The sequence below is a fragment of the Manis javanica genome, chromosome 4, assembly GCF_040802235.1.
Source record: "Manis javanica isolate MJ-LG chromosome 4, MJ_LKY, whole genome shotgun sequence".
Classification (NCBI taxonomy): domain Eukaryota; kingdom Metazoa; phylum Chordata; class Mammalia; order Pholidota; family Manidae; genus Manis; species Manis javanica.
Genome location: NC_133159.1, coordinates 106,182,274 through 106,204,778, shown reverse-complemented (window position 1 = coordinate 106,204,778; position 22,505 = coordinate 106,182,274). Strand labels below are relative to the sequence as shown.

General features: G+C 45.8%; 1 protein-coding gene across 4 annotated transcripts; it reads left to right on the top strand.

The window, feature by feature from the left end:
* Positions 1–1,214: 1,214 nt before the first annotated feature.
* On the top strand, positions 1,215–20,789 carry ANKRD35 (ankyrin repeat domain 35). 4 transcript variants are annotated; one of them, XM_017665734.3, is made up of 15 exons: positions 1,215–1,275; positions 1,604–1,728; positions 10,787–10,917; positions 11,638–11,765; positions 12,102–12,166; positions 13,017–13,074; positions 13,250–13,320; positions 13,625–13,731; positions 14,408–14,592; positions 15,216–15,253; positions 15,418–17,430; positions 19,004–19,093; positions 19,326–19,391; positions 19,971–20,060; positions 20,588–20,789. In XM_017665734.3, exons 2-14 carry the CDS (start codon positions 1,690–1,692, stop codon positions 20,031–20,033), a joined length of 3,054 nt encoding a protein of 1,017 aa, XP_017521223.3. In that variant the 5' UTR covers positions 1,215–1,275; positions 1,604–1,689; the 3' UTR covers positions 20,034–20,060; positions 20,588–20,789. The 4 variants fall into 4 exon arrangements, with proteins under 4 accessions (XP_017521223.3, XP_017521225.3, XP_017521226.3 ...); XM_017665736.3 differs by lacking the exon at positions 1,215–1,275 and having other exon boundaries at positions 1,390–1,728; positions 10,787–10,921; XM_017665737.3 differs by lacking the exon at positions 1,215–1,275 and having other exon boundaries at positions 1,391–1,728; positions 10,787–10,921; positions 11,677–11,765.
* Positions 20,790–22,505: the final 1,716 nt, after the last annotated feature.

The window sequence follows — 22,505 nt, the reverse complement described above, 5'->3', positions numbered from 1 at the left end:
AAGGAAGATGGATTTTCTTGAGTGCCGGTTCCCCTAATTCTTTATCCATAGGACTAAAAGAGCACGTTTAGTTTTTTTCTCCTTCTAGAGATCCCTCTCCTCTTTATCCCTCAGCACCAAAGTAGGACTTTCTTTAACCCCAACCTGTTCTTCAGTAAGTCTCTTCCTTTGGAGCAGAGCCAGTTTGAGAAGCAACTCTACTAACAACAGGCTCTCCCCAAATGTGTGAGTGTTCTTCTCTTTGTCGCTCCTTCATTCCTTCCTTCAATCTTTCATTCACTCACTTAGCAGACATGAAGCGCCTAATATGTGCCATGCAATGGGAATAATATAAAATACAACTCCTACCATTTAAAAGAGCCCAGTCTACTAGGGGATACAGGTAAATGAATGGCAAATTATTCGCTAGCGGAAGGTAGGTGGTTGCTATACAACACGGAAGTATTAGAAGTGTGTCAAACGTTAAGAAGCACACTTTTTGGGGGTGGGGGAGCAGGGTTTTAAGGGAAAACTTTACAGAAAAAAAAAATTTGGCTTGAGGGGCCACCAAGTATGAGAGGAGGCATTCCAGGGAGGAGTAATCACCAGCGGGGACGGGAATTGTAGTAAATTAGAACAGCCTGAGCAGGGGGCTATTTATGAAAGCGGTGAGGGATAAGACTGGAGAAGGCAGGGTGCAGCTCCTGAAGAGCCTGGTAAACTACTTGGAACTTTATCCAGCAGACTTTCATAGGCATTTGCGTGGGCTCACTTTGGCCGCAGAAAGGAGAAAAAAAAAAAAAAAAAAAAAAAAGAGATGGGTAGACCAGTTGGCTTGCGACCCTGTTCAAGCAAGAACTGCTTAGAATCTGGATTATAAGGATAGTGGAAATTGTGAAAGCAGTTTTTAGTTTCTTTTGTGTGAGAAGGGACTGCTGAAAGTAAAACTTCTCTCCGCCTCTGTCCTTCCTAACTTAGAGGGACGTTAGGGTAGAAAGTCTGATCCCCTTTCCCTCAGGTTTTGTTCCCCAGGTTACGGGTCCTGCAAAACCCGCACTCTGCTCAGCACCACAATCTCCTCCCATTTCCAAACTGCTCTTTTCAAATCCTCTTTCGTGCCTGGCTTTTGGACGGGGAATGGTGGAGGAAGCAGAGGTAATTAAGCTGGCCAAAGGTCGCTGGATACAATAAGGCGTCGTCACGAGTGGTTAAATGCGCCAGCTGGTTCAGGGCCGGGCACACCCGGAGGAGGCGGGACCCGCCCGCCTGGGCTGCGGCGCTCACCGCGGGCTGGGGGTGAGGGGCGCCTGGCCGAGGCGGGGTTGGGAAAGGGGCTGCAGTCCAGGGCCGAGCGCGTGGTGGGGGGAGGCGGGGCCGGAAGAGCAGGGCTCCCTCTGTGATTGAGCCATTCCCAGCTGTGGACCGGCTCGGTTTGAGAACACCGCCAGGTCGCAAAGACCGCAGCCTTTATGCCTCCGCCGCGGCGGGCTGGGGCAGGGCCAGGGCGGAGTCTTAAGCCCAGACTCCGGGTTCTTGCCTCTGATTGAGTGGGGCGGGGGCGGGTCCCGGGACGGGTCCCGGGCGGGGCGGGTCCCGCTCTGCTTTTGACAGCTCTCTTGAACAGCCGCAGCCAGCCAAGTCCCGCGGGTTCGGGAACCTGTGGCCCCGCTCTTCGCGCGTCCCCGTACCCCCGTGGCCCTGGCCCTGGCCATGAAGCGCATCTTCTCCTGCTCCAGCTCACAGGTGGCGGTAGGTGCCAAATGTCTGGGAGGATGGGCGTGGGGCTGGGGTCCAAGCCCTGTGGTGATAGAAGTCCCGAGTTCCATCTCCAAACACCATCGGCTTTTCTCTTTATCGGTCTTTACAGCTTTTCCGCCCCGCAGTGCAGCCCGCCAGCCTTGCCCTTCCTCAAGACCCTGTCTCCAAGCCTCTGACTTGCCCTCCTAAGTTCTCCCCTCCCCGAATTTCTTTCCCTTGGCCCTTTCTTGTCCTCCTAGCATCTACACCCCCAACTTCTGACTTTTCCTGCAGTTCTCCCCCACCCTGAGGCCCTGTCCTCTACTTCTGCCCTGTCTCCTAGTGCTGAACAACCCCCAAGCATCTGCACTGTCTCAGCACCTGTTCAGCCCCAAGTGCCATTCTCTTGCCCAAGCCCTGCCCCATGGCCCCATTTTCCAGCCTTGCTCTGTCCTCACAACCCTGCCCCCTTGCACGGCCCTACCGTTTTTGCTGCTTCTCAACTGAACAAGTACTTCCAGCCCCAGTCCTTCCCCCAGCCCTTCTTCATAGCCCTCTCCATAGCCCTTCTTCTCTGCCCCTGCCTGCCCCATCTCACCCCATGCCACTTCCACTCCCATTCTCTCATCATTGTCGCCGTCTCTCAGACATCACTACAAACTTCTTTCCAACTGGTGCCTCCTACAAAGCAGCCTTCTCCTTTTCTCCCCTTCAGTCTCTGCCCCTCTCTGCCCAATGGCTGTTCAATCCCACTCCCCAGCCCCCTTTGCCCTGACCTCCTTCTGCCTGCTCTCTGTGGGTTAATCTTGCAGTCTGGCCAGCTTGACAGGCACTGCCAGAGGAAGCAGAGTTGCCTGGCCACTCCCCAGGGAACTGGGTAAGGTGCCTGCAGAATCCATCCTGGCCGGTTTACTGCAGTGTCTGGTCAACGGACTGGTTCTTGGTCAGTCAAAGCCTCTGTCTGCTTCTCTCCAGAGTTAATCTTCATTCTAAACTCTCACCCAGCTGTGTAAGGCTCTTACTATCTAATCTCTTTGCGCTGGGGAAAGGTGATGGTGGGAGGATAAGAGGATAGAGTGGATTCACTCTGAGAGTTTCCAGTAGAAGTCATTCTATTCCCCATATTCTCTCAGAACAAAACACAAGGGAAAAGATTACAGAAGGTAGTAGCTTAGGAGGGTATGGCTTCTTCTCTGAAGGTCCCTTACAGAAAGACCCCCTATCTGGGGTGACATTTTCTGTGGGCGCTGGGGTTATGGCTCCTTTAGAAGTAAAGTAGTCAAATGCTTGAAATGTTGCTCAGCCTGACCAGACTCAGTGGTGTCATTCATAAGCTAACAAGAGGAATGCTTGGCTCACTCTGCATGGGCAGGCCATGGAAGCTTGGAAACGAGCTGTGAGGCAAGAGGAGGAACTCTGTTGAGGCCTGTCCTTGTCTCGCTTACAGTTGCTTCTCCACTTAGTTTCCACATGTTGATCAACCAGTCAAAAGGCATTTACTGAATGACTACTGTAGATACCAGAAACTGAAGCTACCCAGACTATGACTTGACTCATAATGATTTTCTTATTCACACAGACTCTTCCCTCCACATTGCCCTTCCCTCTCATGTTTGTGGAGTCTGCCTGCTCCTTGGAAGTGGGGGAACTATTTCATTTTCTCTGATTCTCCCATCTTTGGTCAGCGCCTGCTTCCCAGCCTGCTGGGGTGAGCAATGGGCTGAGTGTCGGAATTTGAAGGCATCCCCCTCTCCTTCTTCACCCCAGCTCTACAGAGGTTTGGCCATGAAGAATTTCCACCCATTCTAAAATCTTCTTATAGTATAACAAGATTTTAGGAAGTAAATTGGGTGAATTTAGTGCTCTCTAGCTGGAAAGAAAACTGTTTTCTCAGATTAGGATTACAAAAAGTTTGAAAATAGGACAGTTTCAGCAGAAAATTGTTTCCTCTCGAAACTTCCCCACACTTATTATAAATTTCTTCACTCGCTGGGTGGCTAACCACCATAGACCCATTTGTTGGAGAAACAGTGCAGCAGCCTTCCTGGCCACTCATAAAGCCTGGCTTCCCAGTCATGCTGGAAGACTGCCTCTACCCATCCCCACTCCCACCCCTGGGTCCAGGGCCAGAGCCCTGCACCCTCAGATTGAGAAAAGGACCGAAAGACCAATGATCATTTTAAAATTAGTCTAAGCTATCCAGAATATAGGAAGCTCAACAAACAAATAAAAATCCAGCTCCTGTTCTCATTTCATGTCAGTCAAGAAGATGCCCTGGAGGGTGTCTTACATACTCTCTTACTCTGCCTCTGTAGGAAGGAGACCAGAAGACGGTGTTAAACAGTTGGTGCTGGATCAGCTTAGAGGAATGTCAGTTGCAGTTAAAAAATTGAGAGTCAACTCCTGGTTCCTCTAGGGCAGGCTTTCCATTTCCATTCACCTGTCCTACAGTGGTAGCCACTCTCTCTCTGTTAGTATGTTCCATCTTGATAGGATGCTTATAGGCACACAGCCAGAGATAAGGAGAGGCTGCAATTACTTCTACAAAGGACCCCTAATCGTGCCTACAAAAATACAAAGCTCATCCTTGTTTTTGAGTTTGCTGGTTAGTTTGGTGATTGCTCCCTCGAGGGTATGATGGTAACCCAGTGTCTCTTTTCCATGATGCTGGGGGGAGCACCTTGGTTTGGGCCTTGGAATTTAGATGCATCCCTCTGTTTTCTTCACCCTAGCTCTGCAGAGGTTTGACCATGAAGAATGTCCAGCTATTCTAAATTATTAATGTAACATGATTATAGGAAGTAAATCAGGTAGATTTAGAACTATCTAGTTGGGGGAAAAAAGCATATCTACAGTGCCAAGAAGCACCCTACTATCTATATAACCTGGATGCTATGAATTAGCTGATAAGAGCAAGATCCGCCTTCCCACTCCCCTGGATGGAGACTTCTGAGTCCAGGAACATCCAAAATGTGCCCAGTGAGGCTAGGAAGGTTGGGGATAGGAATATCATTGTGCACCTACTATGCAACAGACATAGTGTGAGGTGCTCTATATGGTGTTATATCATTAGGAAACAGGTTCAGAAAAGTTGTTCCCTACCTAAACTCACAAGAATAGAAAGCATTGGAATCAGGATTTTAAACAGAGAACTTCAGTTTGAGGTCAGCTGATGGCAGTGTCCTGTGGTGGAGGCATAGTTCTAGCTCTCTGCTTTTTCTGAAGGCAACTGGGCCCCTAAGAGACATTAGATGATAATGTTCTTACAACTCAAAGTCTGTCAGTATGTGGAATAGTCACTAATTCTCATTTTTTCCTTTGAGAATTAACCTGTTTGGAGGCCCTCCTCCATGCAGGGAATGGCATCTAAAAGGGGGTGGCTTTGCCTTGGAGGCAAAGAACCTAGTCCAAGAACCTAGCCTTAGACTATTCACTGGAAAATAAGTCCACTTTTCTCCATAGCTCTGTAGTAGTCTGGTCTGGTAGCGAGTGCTAGAATTGGGCTTCAGGTAGCTGTCTAACCTCAGTGTGCCTCAGTTTCTTCTTCTGTAAAATAGATAAAATAATTTCAGCCCTAACTACTTTCCAGGGATGTTGCAAGGCTAATGGAAAAAGTACTTGAAAGGACTAGGAGGAATTACAAGTGCTGTGCAGGTGTATTACCTTGGACTCCATCAACCCTAGATAATTTTATGGTTTGGGCATTTAAAATCTTTCCTGTTTTTTTATGAATTGTTTGCCTTGCCTATGTAAACAGAACTTGAAAAATGAGTCATTTGGCTTCCATAGACCCTATTTTTTTCCACCTCCTTTCATAGCCTCTTTCTTTTTGAGATTACAACTCATAAAATGCAATGTGCCACCATCAACACCCCCCTACTTCCTGTTTTGCTGGACACTTGTATGGCATTTTAAAGAGATTTCACATACATTAGCTCACTTAATGCAACATGATGAGGTAGTTATTATTTCCCACATTCTGTAGATGAAGAAACAGGTTAGAGGTGTTCAATGGCTTCCTCTAGGTCCCACAGCTGAGAAAGTAGCTGAACCAGTCCCTGAACTCAGACCTGTTGACAAGACATTCATCTAGGGCTCTTTGCACCATACCACAGATTCTTCCTTTCCTTTCCCCTCTCTAGATCAAACCAGGCTTTTCTGTGCTTTCAGACCTTGGTGTTTTTACAGAGCTCTCTCTTTCAAGCCCTGTGATACCTCAATTATTCTAATTATGCCACTGCCCGCCAATGTCAAGCTGGAATGATAGAACAATGCATGCCCAGGTGTGGCTGTTGTCTGTGACAGCTGTTCCCAGCCAGGAAGATGAAGAGGGAGAGGAGAGAGGAGCAGGGGAGCTGCCCCCTGCTGCCTCCTCAAGCCTAACTGGAGACTTATCTTTGTCTTTTGGGCATTGTTGCTGTGGAAGGGGAAAAGCAACTAGCTGAAGGGCATAGATATGAGATGGAAAAAAGAAACTCTGTGTTTCTTCTCCCAGTTTTGGGAGCCAAAGACAGTGGGTAGAGGTGGTATAGCTAGTTATTTGGACTCCTGGCTGTAACCTGAAGCTAGTGCCTTGATTTCTCAAATATCTGAGGATAAAAAGCAGAGCAGCATGGGGAGGTAAGAGGCAATGTGAACCCAATCAAGGGTGGTCAGTGTAGTTAAGTTTGCTCCAGCAAGAACCAAGAAAGCAAAAGGAAAAAGAGTCACGGGCCTACAAAAGACTCACCTCAAACCCAAAGACATACACAGACTAAAAGTCAAGGGATGGAAAAAGATATTTCCTGCAAACAATAGGGAGAAAAAAGCAGGTGTTGCAGTACTTGTATCAGACAAAATAGACTTCAAAACGAAGAAAGTAACAAGAGATAAAGAAGGACATTACATAAATGATAAAGGGGTCAATCCAACAAGAGGATATAACCATTATAAATATCTATGCACCCAACACAGGAGCACCTCCATATGTGAAACAAATGCTAACAGAATTAAAGGAGGAAATAGAATGCAATGCATTCATTTTAGGAGACACACCACTCACTCTAAAGGACACATCAACCAGACAGCAAATAAGTAAGGACACAGAGGCACTGAACAACATACTAGAACAGATGGACCTAACAGACATCTACAGAACTCTACACCCAAAAGCAGCAGGATACACATTCCTCTCAAGTGCACATGGAACATTTTCCAGAATAGACCACATACTAGGCCACAAAAAGAGCCTCAGTATATAAAAAAAGATTGAAATTGTACCAACCAACTTCTCAGATCACAAAGGTATAAAACGAGAAATAAATTGTACAAAGAAAACAAAAAGGCTCACAAACACATGGAGGTTTAACAACATGCTCCTAAATAATCAATGGATCAATGACCAAATTAAAACAGAGATCAAGCAATATATGGAGACAAATGAAAACAACGGCATAAAACCCCAACTTCTGTGGGACACAGCGAAGGTAGTTTTAAGAGGGATGTATATAGCAATCGAGATCTATTTTTAAAGAAGGAAGAACAACCCCAAAAGAATAGTCTAAATTCACAATTATTGAATCTGGAAAAAGAAGAACAAATGAAGCCCAAAATCAGCAGAAGGAGGGACACAATAAAGATCAAGGAAAAAATAAATAAAATTGAGAAGAATAAAACAATAGAAAAAATTAATGAAAACAAGAGCTGGTATTTTGAGAAAATAAACAAAATAGATAAACCCCTAGCCAGACTTATTAAGAGAAAAAGAGAGTCTACACACATAAACAGAATCAGAAATGAGAAAGGAAGAATCACTATGGACACCACAGAAATACAAAGAATTATTATAGAATATTATGAAAATCTATATGCCAACAAACTGGATAACCTAGAAGAAATGGACAACTTTCTAGAAATATACAACCTTCCAAGACTGACCAAGGAAGAAACAGAAAATCTAAAAAGACCAATGACCAGCAATGAAATTGAATCAATAATCAAAAAACTACCCAAGAACAAAACTCCTGGACCAGATGGATTTACCGTTGAATTTTATCAGACATATAGAGAAGACATAATACCCATTCTCCTTAAAGTTTTTCAATAAATAGTGGAGGGAATACTCCCAAACTCATTCTATGAAGCCAGCATCACTCTAACACCAAAACCAGGCAAAGACACCACAAAAAAGAAAACTACAGACCTATATCCCTGATGAACATAGATGCAAAAATACTCAACAAAATATTATCAAACTGAATTCAAAAATACATCAAGAGGATCATACACCATGACCAAGTGGGATTCATCCCAGGGATGCAAGGATGGTACAACATTTGAAAATCCATCAACATCATCCAGCACATCAACAAAAACAAGGACAAAAAGCACATGATCATTTCCATAGATGCTGAAAAAGCATTTGACAAAATTCAGAACCACAAAAGACCCCAAATAGCCAAAGCAATCCTGAGGAGGAAGAATAAGGCAGGGGGATCTCTCTTCCCAACTTCAAACTCTAGTACAAAGCCACAGTAATCAAGACAATTTGGTACTGGCACAAGAAAAGACCCACAGACCAGTGGAACAGGGTAGAAAGTCCAGATATTAACCCAAACATATATGGTCACTTAATATATGATAAAGGAGCCATGGATATATAATGGGGAAACAGCCTCTTCAATAGCTGGTGTTGGCAAAACTGGACAGCTACATGCAAGAGAATGAAACTGGATCACTGTCCAACCCCACACACAAAAGTAAACTTGAAATGGATCAAAGACCTGAATGTAAGTCATGAAACCATAAAACTCTTAGAAAAAAACAGGCAAAAATCTCTTGGACATAAACATGAGTGACTTCTTCATGAACATATCCCTCTGGGCAAGGGAAACAAAAGTAAAAATGAACAAGTGGGACTATATTAAGCTGAAAGGCTTCTGTACAGCAAAGGACACCATCAATAGAACAAAAAGGTATCCTACAGTATGGGAGAATATATTCATAAATGAAAGATCCGATAAAGGGTTGACATCCAAAATATATAAAGAGCACGTGCACTTCAACAAACAAAAAGTGAACAATCAGTTAAAAAATGGTTAGAGGAGCTGAACAGACAGTTCTCCAAAGAAAAAATTCCGATGGCCAGCAGACACATGAAAAGATGCTCCACATCGCTAGTCATCAGAGAAATGCAAATTAAAACCACAATGAGATATCACCTCACACCAGTAAGGATTGCCACCATCCAAAAGACAAACAACAACAAATGTTGGCGAGGTTGTGGAGAAAGGGGAACCCTCCTACACTGCTGGTGGGAATGTAAATTAGTTCAACCATTGTGGAAAGCAGTATGGAGGTTCATCAAAAAGCTCAAAATAGAAATACCATTTGACTCAGGAATTCCACTTCTAGGAGTTTACCCTAAGAATACAGCAGCGCAGATTGAAAAAGACAGATGCACCCCTATGTTTATCGCCGCACTATTTACAATAGCCAAGAAATGGAAGCAACCTAAGTGTCCATCAGTAGATGAATGGATAAAGAAGATGTGGTATATATACACAATGGAATATTATTCAGCCATAAGAAGAAAACAAATCCTACCTTTTGCAACAACATGGGTGGAGCTAGAGGGTATTATGTTCAGTGAAATAAGCCAGGCGGAGAAAGACAAGTACCAAATGATTTCACTCATCTGTGGAGTATAAGAACAAAGGGAAAACTGAAGGAACAAAACAGCAGAAGCATCACAGAACCCAAGAATGGACTAACAATTACCAAAGGGAAAGGGACTGGGGAGGATGGGTGGGAAGGGAGGGATAAGGGCGGGGAAGAAGAAAAGGGGCCTTATGATTAGCATGTATAATGTGGGGGTGGGGCATGGGGAGGCCTGTGCAACACAGAAAAGACAAGTAGTGATTTTACAGCATCTCACTATGCTGATGGACAGTGACTAATGGGGTATGTGTGGGGGACCTGGTGAAAGGGGGAATCTAGTAAATATAATGTTGCTCATGTAATTATAGATTAATGATACCAAAAAAATATACTCAAAATAGAAATACCATTTGACCCAGGAATTCCACTCCTAGGAATTTACCCTAAGAATACAGCAGCCCAGTTTGAAAAAGAGATATGCACCCCTATGTTTATCGCAGTACTATTTACAATAGCCAAAAAATGGAAGCAACCTAAGTGTCCATCAGTAGATGAATGGATAAAGAAGATGTGGTACATATACACAATGGGATATTATTCAGCCATAAGAAGAAAACAAACCCTATCATTTGCAACAACATGGATGGAGCTAGAGGGTATTATGCTCAGTGAAATAAGCCAGGTGGAGAAAGACAAGTACTAAATGATTTCACTCATATGTGGAGTATAAGAACAAAGCAAAACTGAAGGAGCAAAACAGCAGCAGAATCACAGAACCCAAGAATGGACTAACAGTTACCAAAGGGAAAGAGACTGGGGAGGATAGGTAGGAAGGGAGGGATAAGGGGGGAAAAGGGGCTGTACAATTAGCACACATAATGTACAGGAGGGGCACAGCGAAGGCAGTATAACACAGAGAAGACAAGTAGTGAGTGACTATAGCATCTTACTACGCTGATGGACAGTGACTGTAATGGGGCATGGGGTGAGGATTTGACAATAGGGGGAGTCTAGTAACCATAATGTTGCTCATGTAATAGTACATTAATGATACCAAAATAAAAAAAAAAAGAAAAGAAGAGTCAGGGCTAAGGTTGCTCAGCTCTAAGAACAATAATCATATTGATGGTAAAAAAAAGACATTGGAAATACTATGCATTCAGTACTCAAAAATGATGTTTAGTTCAGTAGTTCAAGTATCTTTTGGTTCAGAGCTGGTAATAATCAGCAGTGGTTCTTGGTCACACATGAGTTCATGACTATTTAACTGGCCCACCTAAGAACTAAATGACCAAGGCTGAGTAACCTGTGGAAAACTGAGAGTATCTCAGGAATATTCCCTTTTCCCTTGGTTGGTACCCTAAGTATCTTCTTTTCTTTCTCCATTCCACCCGTACCCACTATGTCCCCACAATTTGTGGCTCTGGACCAGGTGGAGAGATGGAACTGCCGTGATCAGAAGCTACTGGAGGCAGTGCAGCGGGGGGATGTGGGACGTGTGGCTGCCCTGGCCTCCAAGAAGTCTGCCCGACCCACCAAGCTAGACTCAAATGGCCAGTCCCCGTAAGTAAGTCCTCCTGACCCCACCCTTGGCATATGTTTCCCTTTGAAAGCCCTAAACCCCAATATGAGGTAGGACCAAGGAATGGTTTCAGCTTCAGAGCCCTTTTTGTTTTAATTAGCCAGCATATAAATAAATCTTTACTACATGTCAAGTGAAGCAAGAAAATCTTGTCCCTGGGTTTCATCTACATCACAACTCAGATCAACAAAACTTACAAAAAAAGGACATAAAGCTTATTAAACAAACAAAAAACTGATACATATACTAGAGTATTTCTTCTTTGCACAAGCAGGAGGGTGTGTATGGGTGAGAAATCATGAATGAAGTGGAAGCCATGAGGGTCACATGGCTGGAAGGACAGATTAGGACAAGAGGGGTATTATCCCTTGTCTGCCCAAGTCAGTCTTCAAATGTCCAGCCCCCTGCTCTGCTCTGGCTGGCTCTTCCTGTGACACTTCCAGTCTGCTAAGGGTCCTGTGCTCAGAGCAACAGGCAATTATGTGTTCCCTGGACACCCCTGCAACAGTCTGAGATTGCTTGAGACCTGCCGCTCCTGTTTCTATCTTTGCTCCCTTTGACTTTGACAGTAGGCCATATTGCCTTCTCTTTCTCAGAAAGTAAGGCTAGGAAAGCTCCCTTCTGTGATTTTGGGGTTGATTTGGGGTGAGGGAGCATAGCAGGCAGTGCTTATTAAGATTCTCCCATTCCTCATCCCCTAGTCCCTTTATCCTTCTGCCTCCTGGCCTTGATTCTGGCAGGTTTCATCTGGCAGCCTCCAAAGGCCTGACAGAATGTCTGACTATCCTGCTTGCAAATGGGGCTGATATCAACAGCAAGAATGAGGACGGTGAGTTAGACTGAGCACTGAACCATGCTGCTTGCTTTCCCCTTTACAGCAGCAGTGCGGGCCTCTGTCCCCTGAAGCCCCCTGCTTCTCTCCTCGTAAATGCTGGCCAGCATCCTTCCAGGGATTCCCCTCCCTGCAAGCTGGGCATACCTCCCCTCCCCTCCCACATCCACCACAGGTACCAGGCACTTGGGGAACAGGAATTTCTGGCCCTGGGTGGCTGGGAGCTTCTCTCTCTAATCTCCCTGATTATCTGTGTGTCTCTTGCCTCCCTCCCTGCGACTCATCAGCATACATGGGGCCACCCATCTCCCTCTCCCCTTCCTCTCTTTCCAGGAAGCACTGCCCTGCATTTGGCCACCATATCCTGCCAGCCACAATGTGTCAAGGTCCTACTGCAGGTGAGAGCAACCCCTTGATGCTACTCTGGTGAAGGGAGGAAGTGGACCCAGAGTCTCCTAATTTGGCCTTGTAGTTACAAGCAATATTTGGCCAAATATACCTCTCTCATCTCCAATAAGAAAGGTGATGATCATTGACTCATTAATTCACAAATATTTATTTAACAACTATTATGTGCAGGTACCATGCTTAATGCGACCCTTAAGGGCAGGTCATAAAGCAAAGTTGCCAGGGACTAACTGCCAGTTGATCAATATGCATACGTTGAGCTCTGACACAGGCAGAGCCCCTGCAGGGAGCAACTGCCATGATGCTGGGCATGAGGAAGGAGGACAGAAGTACTCACATTAATCCAGAATCCTACTGTCTCTTTTTGAGGTGTTTGTAGCAGAGGAGCACAAAAAGAATTATACATGTGAAATGACACGTGGACAGTTTATAAATAAGCCTCCAAAAGTACAAAAGGCACAATTCAACAGGCCGTTGGGTAAATGGCTGTTGGGTAAAGGGATGCTTTTGTTCTTCCTGGTCCTTTCCAGCTTTCCCAATTGTGATCCTAAAGTACCAGTCATGGACTTAGGTGTCATTTTCCCTAACATGTTTATTGGTTTATAATCTGACTTTTCTTAGGCCCTAGGTTTAAGAACCAGGGCTGAAATTCATGGCTGTTTATCATCTGCAAGGAACACATTGGGCTTGCCTAGCAGTTGGCCAGAGCCGTGATCCTCCTTCCCTCCACATAGTGCTGTGGAAGTTAGTTGGTGTGTCTGTTGCATGGGGTATGCCAGCAGGGGATATGGCTGGAGGACAGTAATGCTCCATTCTGCTTCCCTTTGTGACTGTTTGCAGCATGGCGCCAATGAAGATGCTGTGGATGCGGAACATCGGAGTCCACTGCACTGGGCAGGTGTGTGCCAGGGGACTGGTAGGAAACGGCTGCAGGGGCCACAGGGTGGGCTGGTGGGAAGGGCAGGCCAGATCTGACTGCTGAAATGGTAAGAGGGTATGTTGGGTTCTGGTCTAACTAGGTGTGCTTCCTGCTTCCCCTTAACCCAATTATCCTTCAACCCTCCCACCCCCAGCCTCCTCTGGCTGTGCCTCAAGTGTGCTCCTGTTATGTGACCATGAAGCCTTCCTGGATGTCCTGGATAATGTGAGTGTCCCCTGCGCAGCTGGTCAGCGCCCCACAGCGGGAGGCTGCTGCTCTCTCTGAGCTGCTTGGCCAAGTTCTGTGAGCAGAGGTTGTGCAGCACCACCTCCTCTTTCTTCTCGCCCTGCTCCTCCTCCTCTTCTTCCCCACAGACAGGTTAAGCCGTATCTTTTGGAGCACTTCTAACCCTCTGAGAAGGAGTATTTAGCTTCAGGATTGGGGCTTTTTTTGGGAGAGGGGAGTTGGAGTGTGTCAACCTCCTCATTCCCCCTGCCTTCTCATGAGCCCCTTCCCACAATCTGTGCAGGATGGACGTACACCTCTGATGATTGCATCTTTGGGTGGTCACGCAGCTATCTGCTCACAGCTACTGCAGAGAGGTGCCCAAGTAACCGCCACAGACAAAGATGACAAGTGAGTCTTTCCCACCTTCCCACCCTGAATCCAGACTCTGGGCACTGTGCAAAGTGCACTGCTGAGCAGTGTGTGTGTGTGTGTGTGTGTGTGTGTGTGTGTTGGGAAAGATGGCAAGTTGGTTTTTGTTTTCTTGTGTGTTTGTGTGTGTGTGTTGGGAAAGATGGCAAGTCGGTTTTTGTTTTCTTGGGAACCTCCTTCCTTCTAAGTGGTGCTTCAGAAGAGCTCTGCCTGCTGCTTCACTGTTTTTCTCTTGCAGAGTTGAGAAAATTTTCCTTATACTTTCCTATCCAGCTGCTGCCACCACCATCTTCCTACCATAAATGACTCCAGAACTAGAATCAATAATTCTGGGCTCATTAGTTTGATTTACAGGTTTTTGAACTATCTTCTGAGCAATGGAAGCCCTTTATCCAATAAGGAATGTATACAGAGCCTCAACACAGAAAGCAGATGAAAATGGAGCCCTTCCAGTTGGCCCCCTGCTTTCTGATGCTACAGCTCTGACGAATGGCTTTTTAAAAGTTCTGGTCTGGTTTAATCATTGGCTGGTGTTGGTCTGCTGTTCTCCTGACAACACTGAGTGAGAACTGACCCTGTAGGTGGAATTTCTGGAACTAGGACCCCTAGTTTTTCCATGGAGAAAGCTGATGCTTGCATTTGTCCTAACCCACAGGTCAGCTCTGATTCTAGCCTGTGAGAAAGGCAGCGCTGAGGTGGCTGAACTGCTCCTAAGCCATGGAGCAGATGTGGGGGTGGTGGACAACATGGGGCATGATGCTCTGCATTATGCTCTCCACACACAAGACAAGGTCCTGTGGCAGCTGCTGCGGCAGGCCCTGAACCGGCGCCAACAGGCAGGTAAAAGCCAATTTCCTTGTAACTTCAAGATTCTCCTTGATAGCCTTAGAATTAAAAAGCTTTTTAGAATCCCATTTGTTCCCATGAAAATAATCCATCTGATGAGTAATTTTTACTTCAGTTGAGAGTTTATTTATTGCTGCTACTATGAGATGGCCCCATATTCCCAAAAGCATGGTCACAAAATGCCTTATCTCTTATTGAAGGCAACTCTGGCTAGTACTATTACTAGCAATTATGAGTCATAATTGTACACCTATTTGTATAATTTGCTGGCCAATCTCTCTCTCCCTTGCTAGACTGTAAACCCATCAGATGACAGGCCATTTCTGTTTTATTTATCATTGAGGTTCTAGTGCCTAAAACAGTAACTAGCACAGTATCCAGTAAATAAGCAAGTGAACAAAATGAATGAGCTGGCACATCTCTGGGATAGGGAACCAAGGTTGCTAAGGTTAGGCACCCATTGAACAGAGGTGGATCCCAGTGCCAGGAAACCATGTGTGGTAAGGGTTATTATACTGAGGGACCACTCCTCTCAGAGAAAGTCTGAATACAAAGTGTGGGCTAGAAGCATGCTGAGCCAGACTCCTCTCTCATTTTCTCCATGTCCTTTTGTATAGGTCAGGAACTAGTTCAACACCCATATCTTGCATCCCAGGTAAGACCCTAAGAGCATCCCCTTTTTGCTACTGACCCACCTTGGGCTACCCCACTGCGATATCTCCCAGGCAATGATCCTGGGGGCATCAAGACACTGTAAGAGAAGAAAGGCCTTCCTGGAACTAGGTTAGCTGCCTGGCTTCACTTCCTTTTTCTACACAGGCTTCTCCATCTAAGCCTCAGGTGGGTTTTCCACCTAAGAGCCCATGGAAAGCAGAGCCTAAGGAGGAGCAGGAAGAAGAGGAGGATGAAGACCCAGTCTCAGAGGAGTGGAGATGGAAGTATGAAGAGGAGCGAAATAAAGTTTCTCTATTGGAGGAGGAACTGGTGCAAAAGACTGAAGAGTATAAGGCTCAAGCTGCAGCCTACTTGGGCCTGGAGAACCAGATTCGAGAGCAGGTGCAGGAGCTAGGGGTCCTTCTATCCCCAAAGCCTGGAGCTCCAGGAGGGCAGGGCTCTAGTCTCTGGCCTGGAGGGGATGGCATGGACCATGGCTGTCCCCTGGACCTGCTGGCTGGATGCATACGAGAGCTAAAGAATCAGCAGCAGGCAGCAGCCACAGCAGCCCCAAATCTAGTATTAGCTTCCAAGAAGGCTGAGGAACCAGGCCCTTGGGGGAGCCAGGATGAAGCCCATGGAAGGTCCCAACCAGAAGAACAGGGGCCACCCCGGAGCCAAAGGCCTCAGACCTTTGGGAAAACCACAGGACAGCAACTGACTACCATTGGTGGGCAGGCCCTTAGCCCTGATCCAACTGACAAGCTGTATGTTGGCCAGGAAAGGGCCCAGGCCCCAGGAGCTGAACCAACAGGCACAGTGGCTGAGCCAGGGGCCCCAGTGGCCATGAACCAACTCTTGCTACAACTGAGGGAGGAGCTGGCTGCAGTTTGGCGAGAAAAGGATGCTGCCCGTGGGGTTTTGTCAAGACCAGTCCTGGAGGGAGCTCTGGGGACACCTCGGGCTGAGGCTGCAGCAGCTGCCTGGGAGAAGATGGAGGCCAGGTTGGAGCAGGTGCTGGTGAGGCTGGATCGGGCAAAGGCAGGACTCCAGGTGAAACCTGAGGCCCCTGTCCAGGAGTCCAGGGAGGGAGGCCCAAAGGCAGGTCCAGGGACCATCACCAAAGAGGATGAAGGCAAGGACAAAAGGGCTCCTGGGGCCAGGGGAGAGCCTCTAGGGGCCCCAGGGAGGGAACAGATGCTAGGAGGAGGCCTGGCAAAGGAACAGCTGGAGAAGGAGGTGTCCGCACTGAGACTGAGCAACAGTCATTTGCTGGAGGAGTTGGGGGAGCTGGGGCGGGAGCGGCAGCGGCTGCAGGGAGAGCTGCAGTCCCTGGGCCAGAGGCTGCAGCAGGAGTCTGTGTCCAAGCCAGAAGCGCAGGTCCAGCTACAGCAGTTGCGGCGGAGTGTGGGGCTGCTGACAGATGAACTGGCCATGGAGAACGAGGCCATGGAGGAGCTACAAAAGCACCTGGCCTCCCAGACCAGTGGCCTCCGTGGGCTGTGGGACTGCCTGCCCCCAGACCTACTGGGCTGCGGGAGTGCACGGAGCTCAGCAGCCAGGCCTCTGGAGGAGCTGCGGGCCTGTATCAGCACCCTGGTGGGCTGGCACCGGCAGGCCCAGCAAGTGCTGGCTCGGCTAGAAGAGGAAAACCAGCAACTGAGGGGCTCTCCCGCCCCACGAGGGAAGACAGGCGGGTACTCAAAGGCCCCAGCATCCCCCGAAGTGGCTGCCCTGGAGCAAGACCTGGGGAAACTGGAGGAAGAGCTGCGGGCCGTTCAGGCCACAATGGGCGGGAAGAGCCAGGAAATCGGGAAGCTGAAGCAGCTGCTTTACCAAGCCACAGAAGAAGTGGCGGAACTGAGGGCCCGGGAGGCCGCCAGCCTGCGGCAGCACGAGAAAACTCGGGGTTCACTGGTGGCCCAGGCCCAGGCTTGGGGCCAGGAGCTAAAGGCTCTCCTGGAAAAGTATAACACAGCTTGCCGGGAAATGGGTCAGCTGCGGGAGGCGGTGGCCGAGGAGCGCCGGAGGAGTGGGGACCTGGCTGCATGCGCAGCGGAGCAGGAGCGCCGGGCCAGCGAGATGCGTAGGCGTTCGGAGCAGTTTGAGAAAACAGCAGAGCTGCTGAAAGAGAAGGTGGAGCTTCTCACTGGGGCTTGCTGGGACAAGGAGGCCAAGGTGAGCAGTCAGGCAGGCAGGTGAGACAGTCGTGGGAGTGGGGTGGGGGTGGGGGGTGCATCAGGGGAGATTACCCTGTGAGCTTTGCTAAATTAGATCTACCTTTGGTTAGTCGTATTAATACCCCGAACAGAACACTAGTCATTTGCAAGGACCTCACTATGTTCACCTGGTCTGAGGGGTTTTAGACTTGAGATTGGAGGTAGGTAAGGTATAAATAGAACAAGGAAGGGGACTTAGGTTTTAAATTTTGGGACTCGGGTTCAGAAGCATTGTGGTCAGGGCTACCACCAATGGAGGGCAATGGCTTATTAGCATTTGACTTAAATCGTGTATTAGCCTGGGAAGAGGTCTGATAGGATGGTGGATTGCTGTGCTTTTTGCTGGGGTTTTGAGGTGTTGACTCGGGCTGATGGGTTAAGAAAAGCAGACTAAACTGTAGTCCCTCATCTCCCCTCACACTTCAATCAGAGTATGTTCTACAAAAGATTTCCACTGGCCAAGAGGGTGTCAATGCAAAGAAAAAACGTTTGAGGACCACTGTGTTAGAGACCTGAATTTTCTAATGATTGCTCCAAAAATGAGTGTTTTCTAGGAGACATGTTTATATATTCTGAAAATCAATTTACAAATGAATTTAGTAGTTCTAGGACTACTGTGGAATGAATGAATTCACTTAATATTTGTGTACATAATCAAATTTAGAATGACTACAAATTATAAGTATACATTTTACATGTTATAGAATACATAAAAATAGAAGGAATGCTTTACCGAGTAAGAATTAGTGTGGGGTGGGGCTAATTAAGGAAAGGAGAAATTTTGTGTTGGTGTTGAAGGAGAAGATGAAAGTAAGCAAATGGGCAAAAGAAAATAGTGTAGTGGACTCTACACTGAGATTGTCTGGAATTGAATTTCAGTTTCAAAACGTACTGGTTTTATATAACTCTAGGGCGAGCTATCTAAGCCTCTAAGTCTAGGCCTCAGTTTTATCACCTATACAATGGGGATTTTATAACCTATATAAAATATAGGGTTATAGAAAATTGTCATGTTGTATTACATTAAATAAAATACTATATTCAAAATATGCAGAACAAATTTTGACAAATGGCAAATATTCAGTAAAAGTTAATTATTTTTATTATTCCTATCACTGCTGGCTATCAGTAACCACATATGTGCCTCAGCTTCACAAACCACAAAAATTCATCTCGATTTCCCTGAGTGGTCAGCAGCCAGAAGTAGGTCAGGATCCAGTACAGAGTTATGAGTATAGACCATACAAAGATCTTGGTTCAAAGATTTCATCACTTACTAGCTGTTTGATTTTGGCACATGGCTTAACTCAGTCTCCTTACCTACAAAATGTACATAACAATACTTCCCTCAGAGAAGTATTGTTCTCAGAATAGAGGAAGAGCTACTTTGAGTATTAAATGACATGATGTGTATAAAAGTATTTGGCACATATTAAGTCCCCAATAAAAGGAACTGATCTTGACCCTGGATGGTATTGGAGAGGGAAATGACTTGGGCCTCATAGGTTCCCTTTCTTTCCTTTTGACCTCAGATCAAGGAATTGTTGAAAAAGCTGGAACAGCTTTCAGAGGAGGTCCTAGCAGTTCGGGGAGAAAATGCTTGCCTTGCCCTGCAGCTGCAGGTATGTTTTGACCCTTGGGGAAGTGGGCACTGCTAGAGAAGAGGGTGGGCAGTGGAAGTGATGTAGATTCTGGGAATCACAGAGGCCAGGCGGGGCAGTGGTCCAAGCTGGGCCAGTGGTGGGTCAAGAAGCCTACCTGGCATAGCTGACCATTTTATTGTTCCTCATGCTTGGGGTGATGGACTGAGGGTGGAGGGTATGTATATAACCTCCCATTGATGCTCACTCCCAGGATTCCCAGAAGAACCATGAAGAGATCATCTCTACCTATAGAAATCATCTGCTGAATGCTGCTCAGGTCAGCATTGGGGGTGGTAGAGACAGAGAGCTGGGCACAGGTTACTGCATTTGTGTGGTCCCTTCTTTTACTTGCACATAATTGTCATTTCTTGGAAAGCTGGACTTTAGATGTTCCAGTGCCAGCCTTCTAGATCTCATTATGTGTATTTAGAAAAGTCGCACATAAATGTAAAGGAGAAGAGGCATTTGCCTCTCCTTTTCAATTCCCTGATCCACTGTAAGGCCTTTTCGTGTCCCTTATGCCCTTCCTCAGTTTCCTCCTGAGCCAAATTATCCCTTACCAAGGAAGAAGAGGTAGGTGGCTTGTTCCATTATTAGGAATAATAATAACAACAAAGAATCAAACACTTGCTGTGTACCAGGTTGTTTGTTTCACATTCATAGTTGAAATCCTCATAGCAATCCTGAGAAGTAAACATCGTTATGTTCCTTGTAAAGATTAGGAAACAGCCATGGAGTAGTTAAATACTGTAAGTGAGCGAACATAGTAAACAGCATTCCACTATACCCAGAACCTCTTCCTCACCTGTCTGTCCCCATTTTCTGTTCATCTTCTTTTCTTTCCTGCCACCTTCAGGGCTACATGGAACAAGATGTGTATAATATCCTACTGCGAATCCTCAGCCTGCAGGAGGAGTGATGCAGCCTATGCCCTGAGGGCTCCGTTGTGAGTTATGGGTACAGGGTGATTAGGGAAGGAGCTTGGACACACGGCTTGGGAAAGGAGGCTTAAGGATGGGAACTGGAGTCTCCATTTGCTCCCATGTGGTGGTTGACATTGAGAGGTTCTGTGGGGCATAGAGCATGAAATGAGGTCAATTGAGAAGACACAAAATGGGAATCACTGGGGGGATTCGGGAATCAGTGAGCAGGTGGACTGAAGGTGGTTGATGTGAGGTAGATACTGAAAAGAGCTGAATGACTCTTTTAAGGTCTGGGGTATGAGATACCAGTGAAAGGTGAATGATGGTGGGATAGTGATACAAAGTTGTTTCCCGGGATGGGACTCCACAAATTCCAGAATCTCTCTTTCACCCCCTTGCCATTCATTCATAGTAGTCATCCCCTATTCTTCTCACCACCCCTATGCAGGTGTCCAGATAGATGAGGATCCCCATTAGCATCTTGGCACGGGTAGGAGGAGACTGAGGATAAGGAAGTGTGTGCATTTCAACCTTGAATTTTTTCTTTCAGTGAATAAGAACATCCCTGGTTGAGAGAGGCTCCATCAGGCTGTGGTGGGTGGCAGGTTGGCCAGTAGCGATGGTGTAGGTGGGGTTGCACCTGCCATTGTGGACCCAGACCTGAGAACCTGGACCCTGGAATCAACATGAATAAGACTAGAGGAGGTGTGAATGGAAGCAGCTCTATGGAAAATAAAGCAGAAGGCAGTGTGGTGCTGGGTGACACTGCGTTTTGTCTTTGAAGGGGAGTGGGGGAAGGAATCTTTTTCATTCCTTTTTAATCACAAATGGCCCCAGAAGTTGGCAGCTTTCAAACTTTGATAATGATCTACAGTAAGAAATACATTTTACATCTTGTGTGTACATACCTGAAATAGTACTTGCCCTTACTGTTTCTATGTTATTCCATCTCTGCTGTTACATTCCACTGAAAAAATATTGGTCAAAATACATCCACTAATGGGTTAAGACCCACAGTTTGAAAAACAACCCCTCCACAAAAATGGGCATTGACATTATTCCTTTCTCTTTCTCAAATCTGTCTCTTACTGGTACATCTCTAACCTTTTTTTCTGTGCCTTGGGGTATCTGCATCCATGATCTTTTTAAAGGAGGAGAGATTGATAGGCCTAGCTTTACTTCAAGATGTGCAACCTAAAATATTGTATCAAGAAGACACAAATAAATGGAAATCCCATGCTTGTGGATAGGAAGAATTAATATTTTCAAAATGACCATCCTGCCTAAAGCAATTTACAGATTTAATGTAATCTCTATCAAAATGCCAATGGGATTTTTCAATGAACTAGAGAAAATAATCTCATATAAAATTTATATGGAATCACAGCAAATCCTGAATAGCCAAAGCAATCTTGAGAGAAAGAACAAAGCTGATTTCAAGCTATACTACAAAATTACAGTGATAAAACAGCATGGTACTGGCACAGGAACAGACCTAGAGGTCAATGGAACAGAATAAAGAGCCCAGAAACAAACCCATGCATATATGGCCAATTAATATATGACAAAGGAGCCAGGAATATATAGTGGTGGAAAAGACAGTGTCTTCAATAATTGGTGTTGGGAAAACTGGATGGCTGCAGGTATAAGAGAATGAAACTAGTTCACTATCTTACACCATACACAAAAGTAAATAAAAAATGGATTAAAGACCTAAATGTGAGACATGAAACTATAAAGACTTAGAAGAAAACAGACAAGAATCTCATGTACATCAATATGAGGAATTTTTTTGTGGATATGTCTCCATGTGCAATGGAAACAACAGCAAAAATAAGTGGGGATACATTAAACTAAAGTTTCTGCAAAGCAAAGGAAACCCTCAACAAACTAAAAAGGCAACCTACAGTATAAGAGAATATATTTGCAAATGCTGTATCTGATAAGGGGCTAACATCCAAAGTATGTAAAAAACTCATACAACTCCACACCAAAAAAATAACCCAATTTAAAAAAATGGGCAAAAGACCTAAATAGACATTTTCCTTAAGACATACAGATTGCTAATAGACACATGAAATGATGCTCAGCATCATTAATCATCAGAAAAATGCAAATCAAAACTACAATGAGGTATCACTTCACACCAGTCAGAATGGTTATTATCCAAAAGATAAGAAATAACAAGTGTTGGTGAGGATGTAAAAAAAAGGGCACCCTCCTACACTGTTCGTGGGAATGTAAATTGGACCATACACTGTGAAAAGCAATATGGAGGTTCCTCAAAAAACTAAAATTAGAAATACATATGACTCAGCAATTCCACTTCTGGGAATTTACTTGAAGACAACAAAATCAAATTCGACAAGATATATGCCCATTTATGTTCATGGCAGGATTATTTACAATAGCCAAGATAAGGAAGCAACTCAAATACCCACGGATAGATAAAAGGTAAAGAAGATGAG

Bases quoted from the DNA above. Each gene is read 5' to 3' on its own strand.
- ANKRD35 (XM_017665734.3), top strand. From the start codon at position 1,690: ATGAAGCGCATCTTCTCCTGCTCCAGCTCACAGGTGGCG. The intron at 11,766-12,101 runs GTGAGTTAGACT...CTCTCTTTCCAG, and splicing joins CAACAGCAAGAATGAGGACG to GAAGCACTGCCCTGCATTTG. The intron at 13,321-13,624 runs GTGAGTGTCCCC...CAATCTGTGCAG, and splicing joins TCCTGGATGTCCTGGATAAT to GATGGACGTACACCTCTGAT.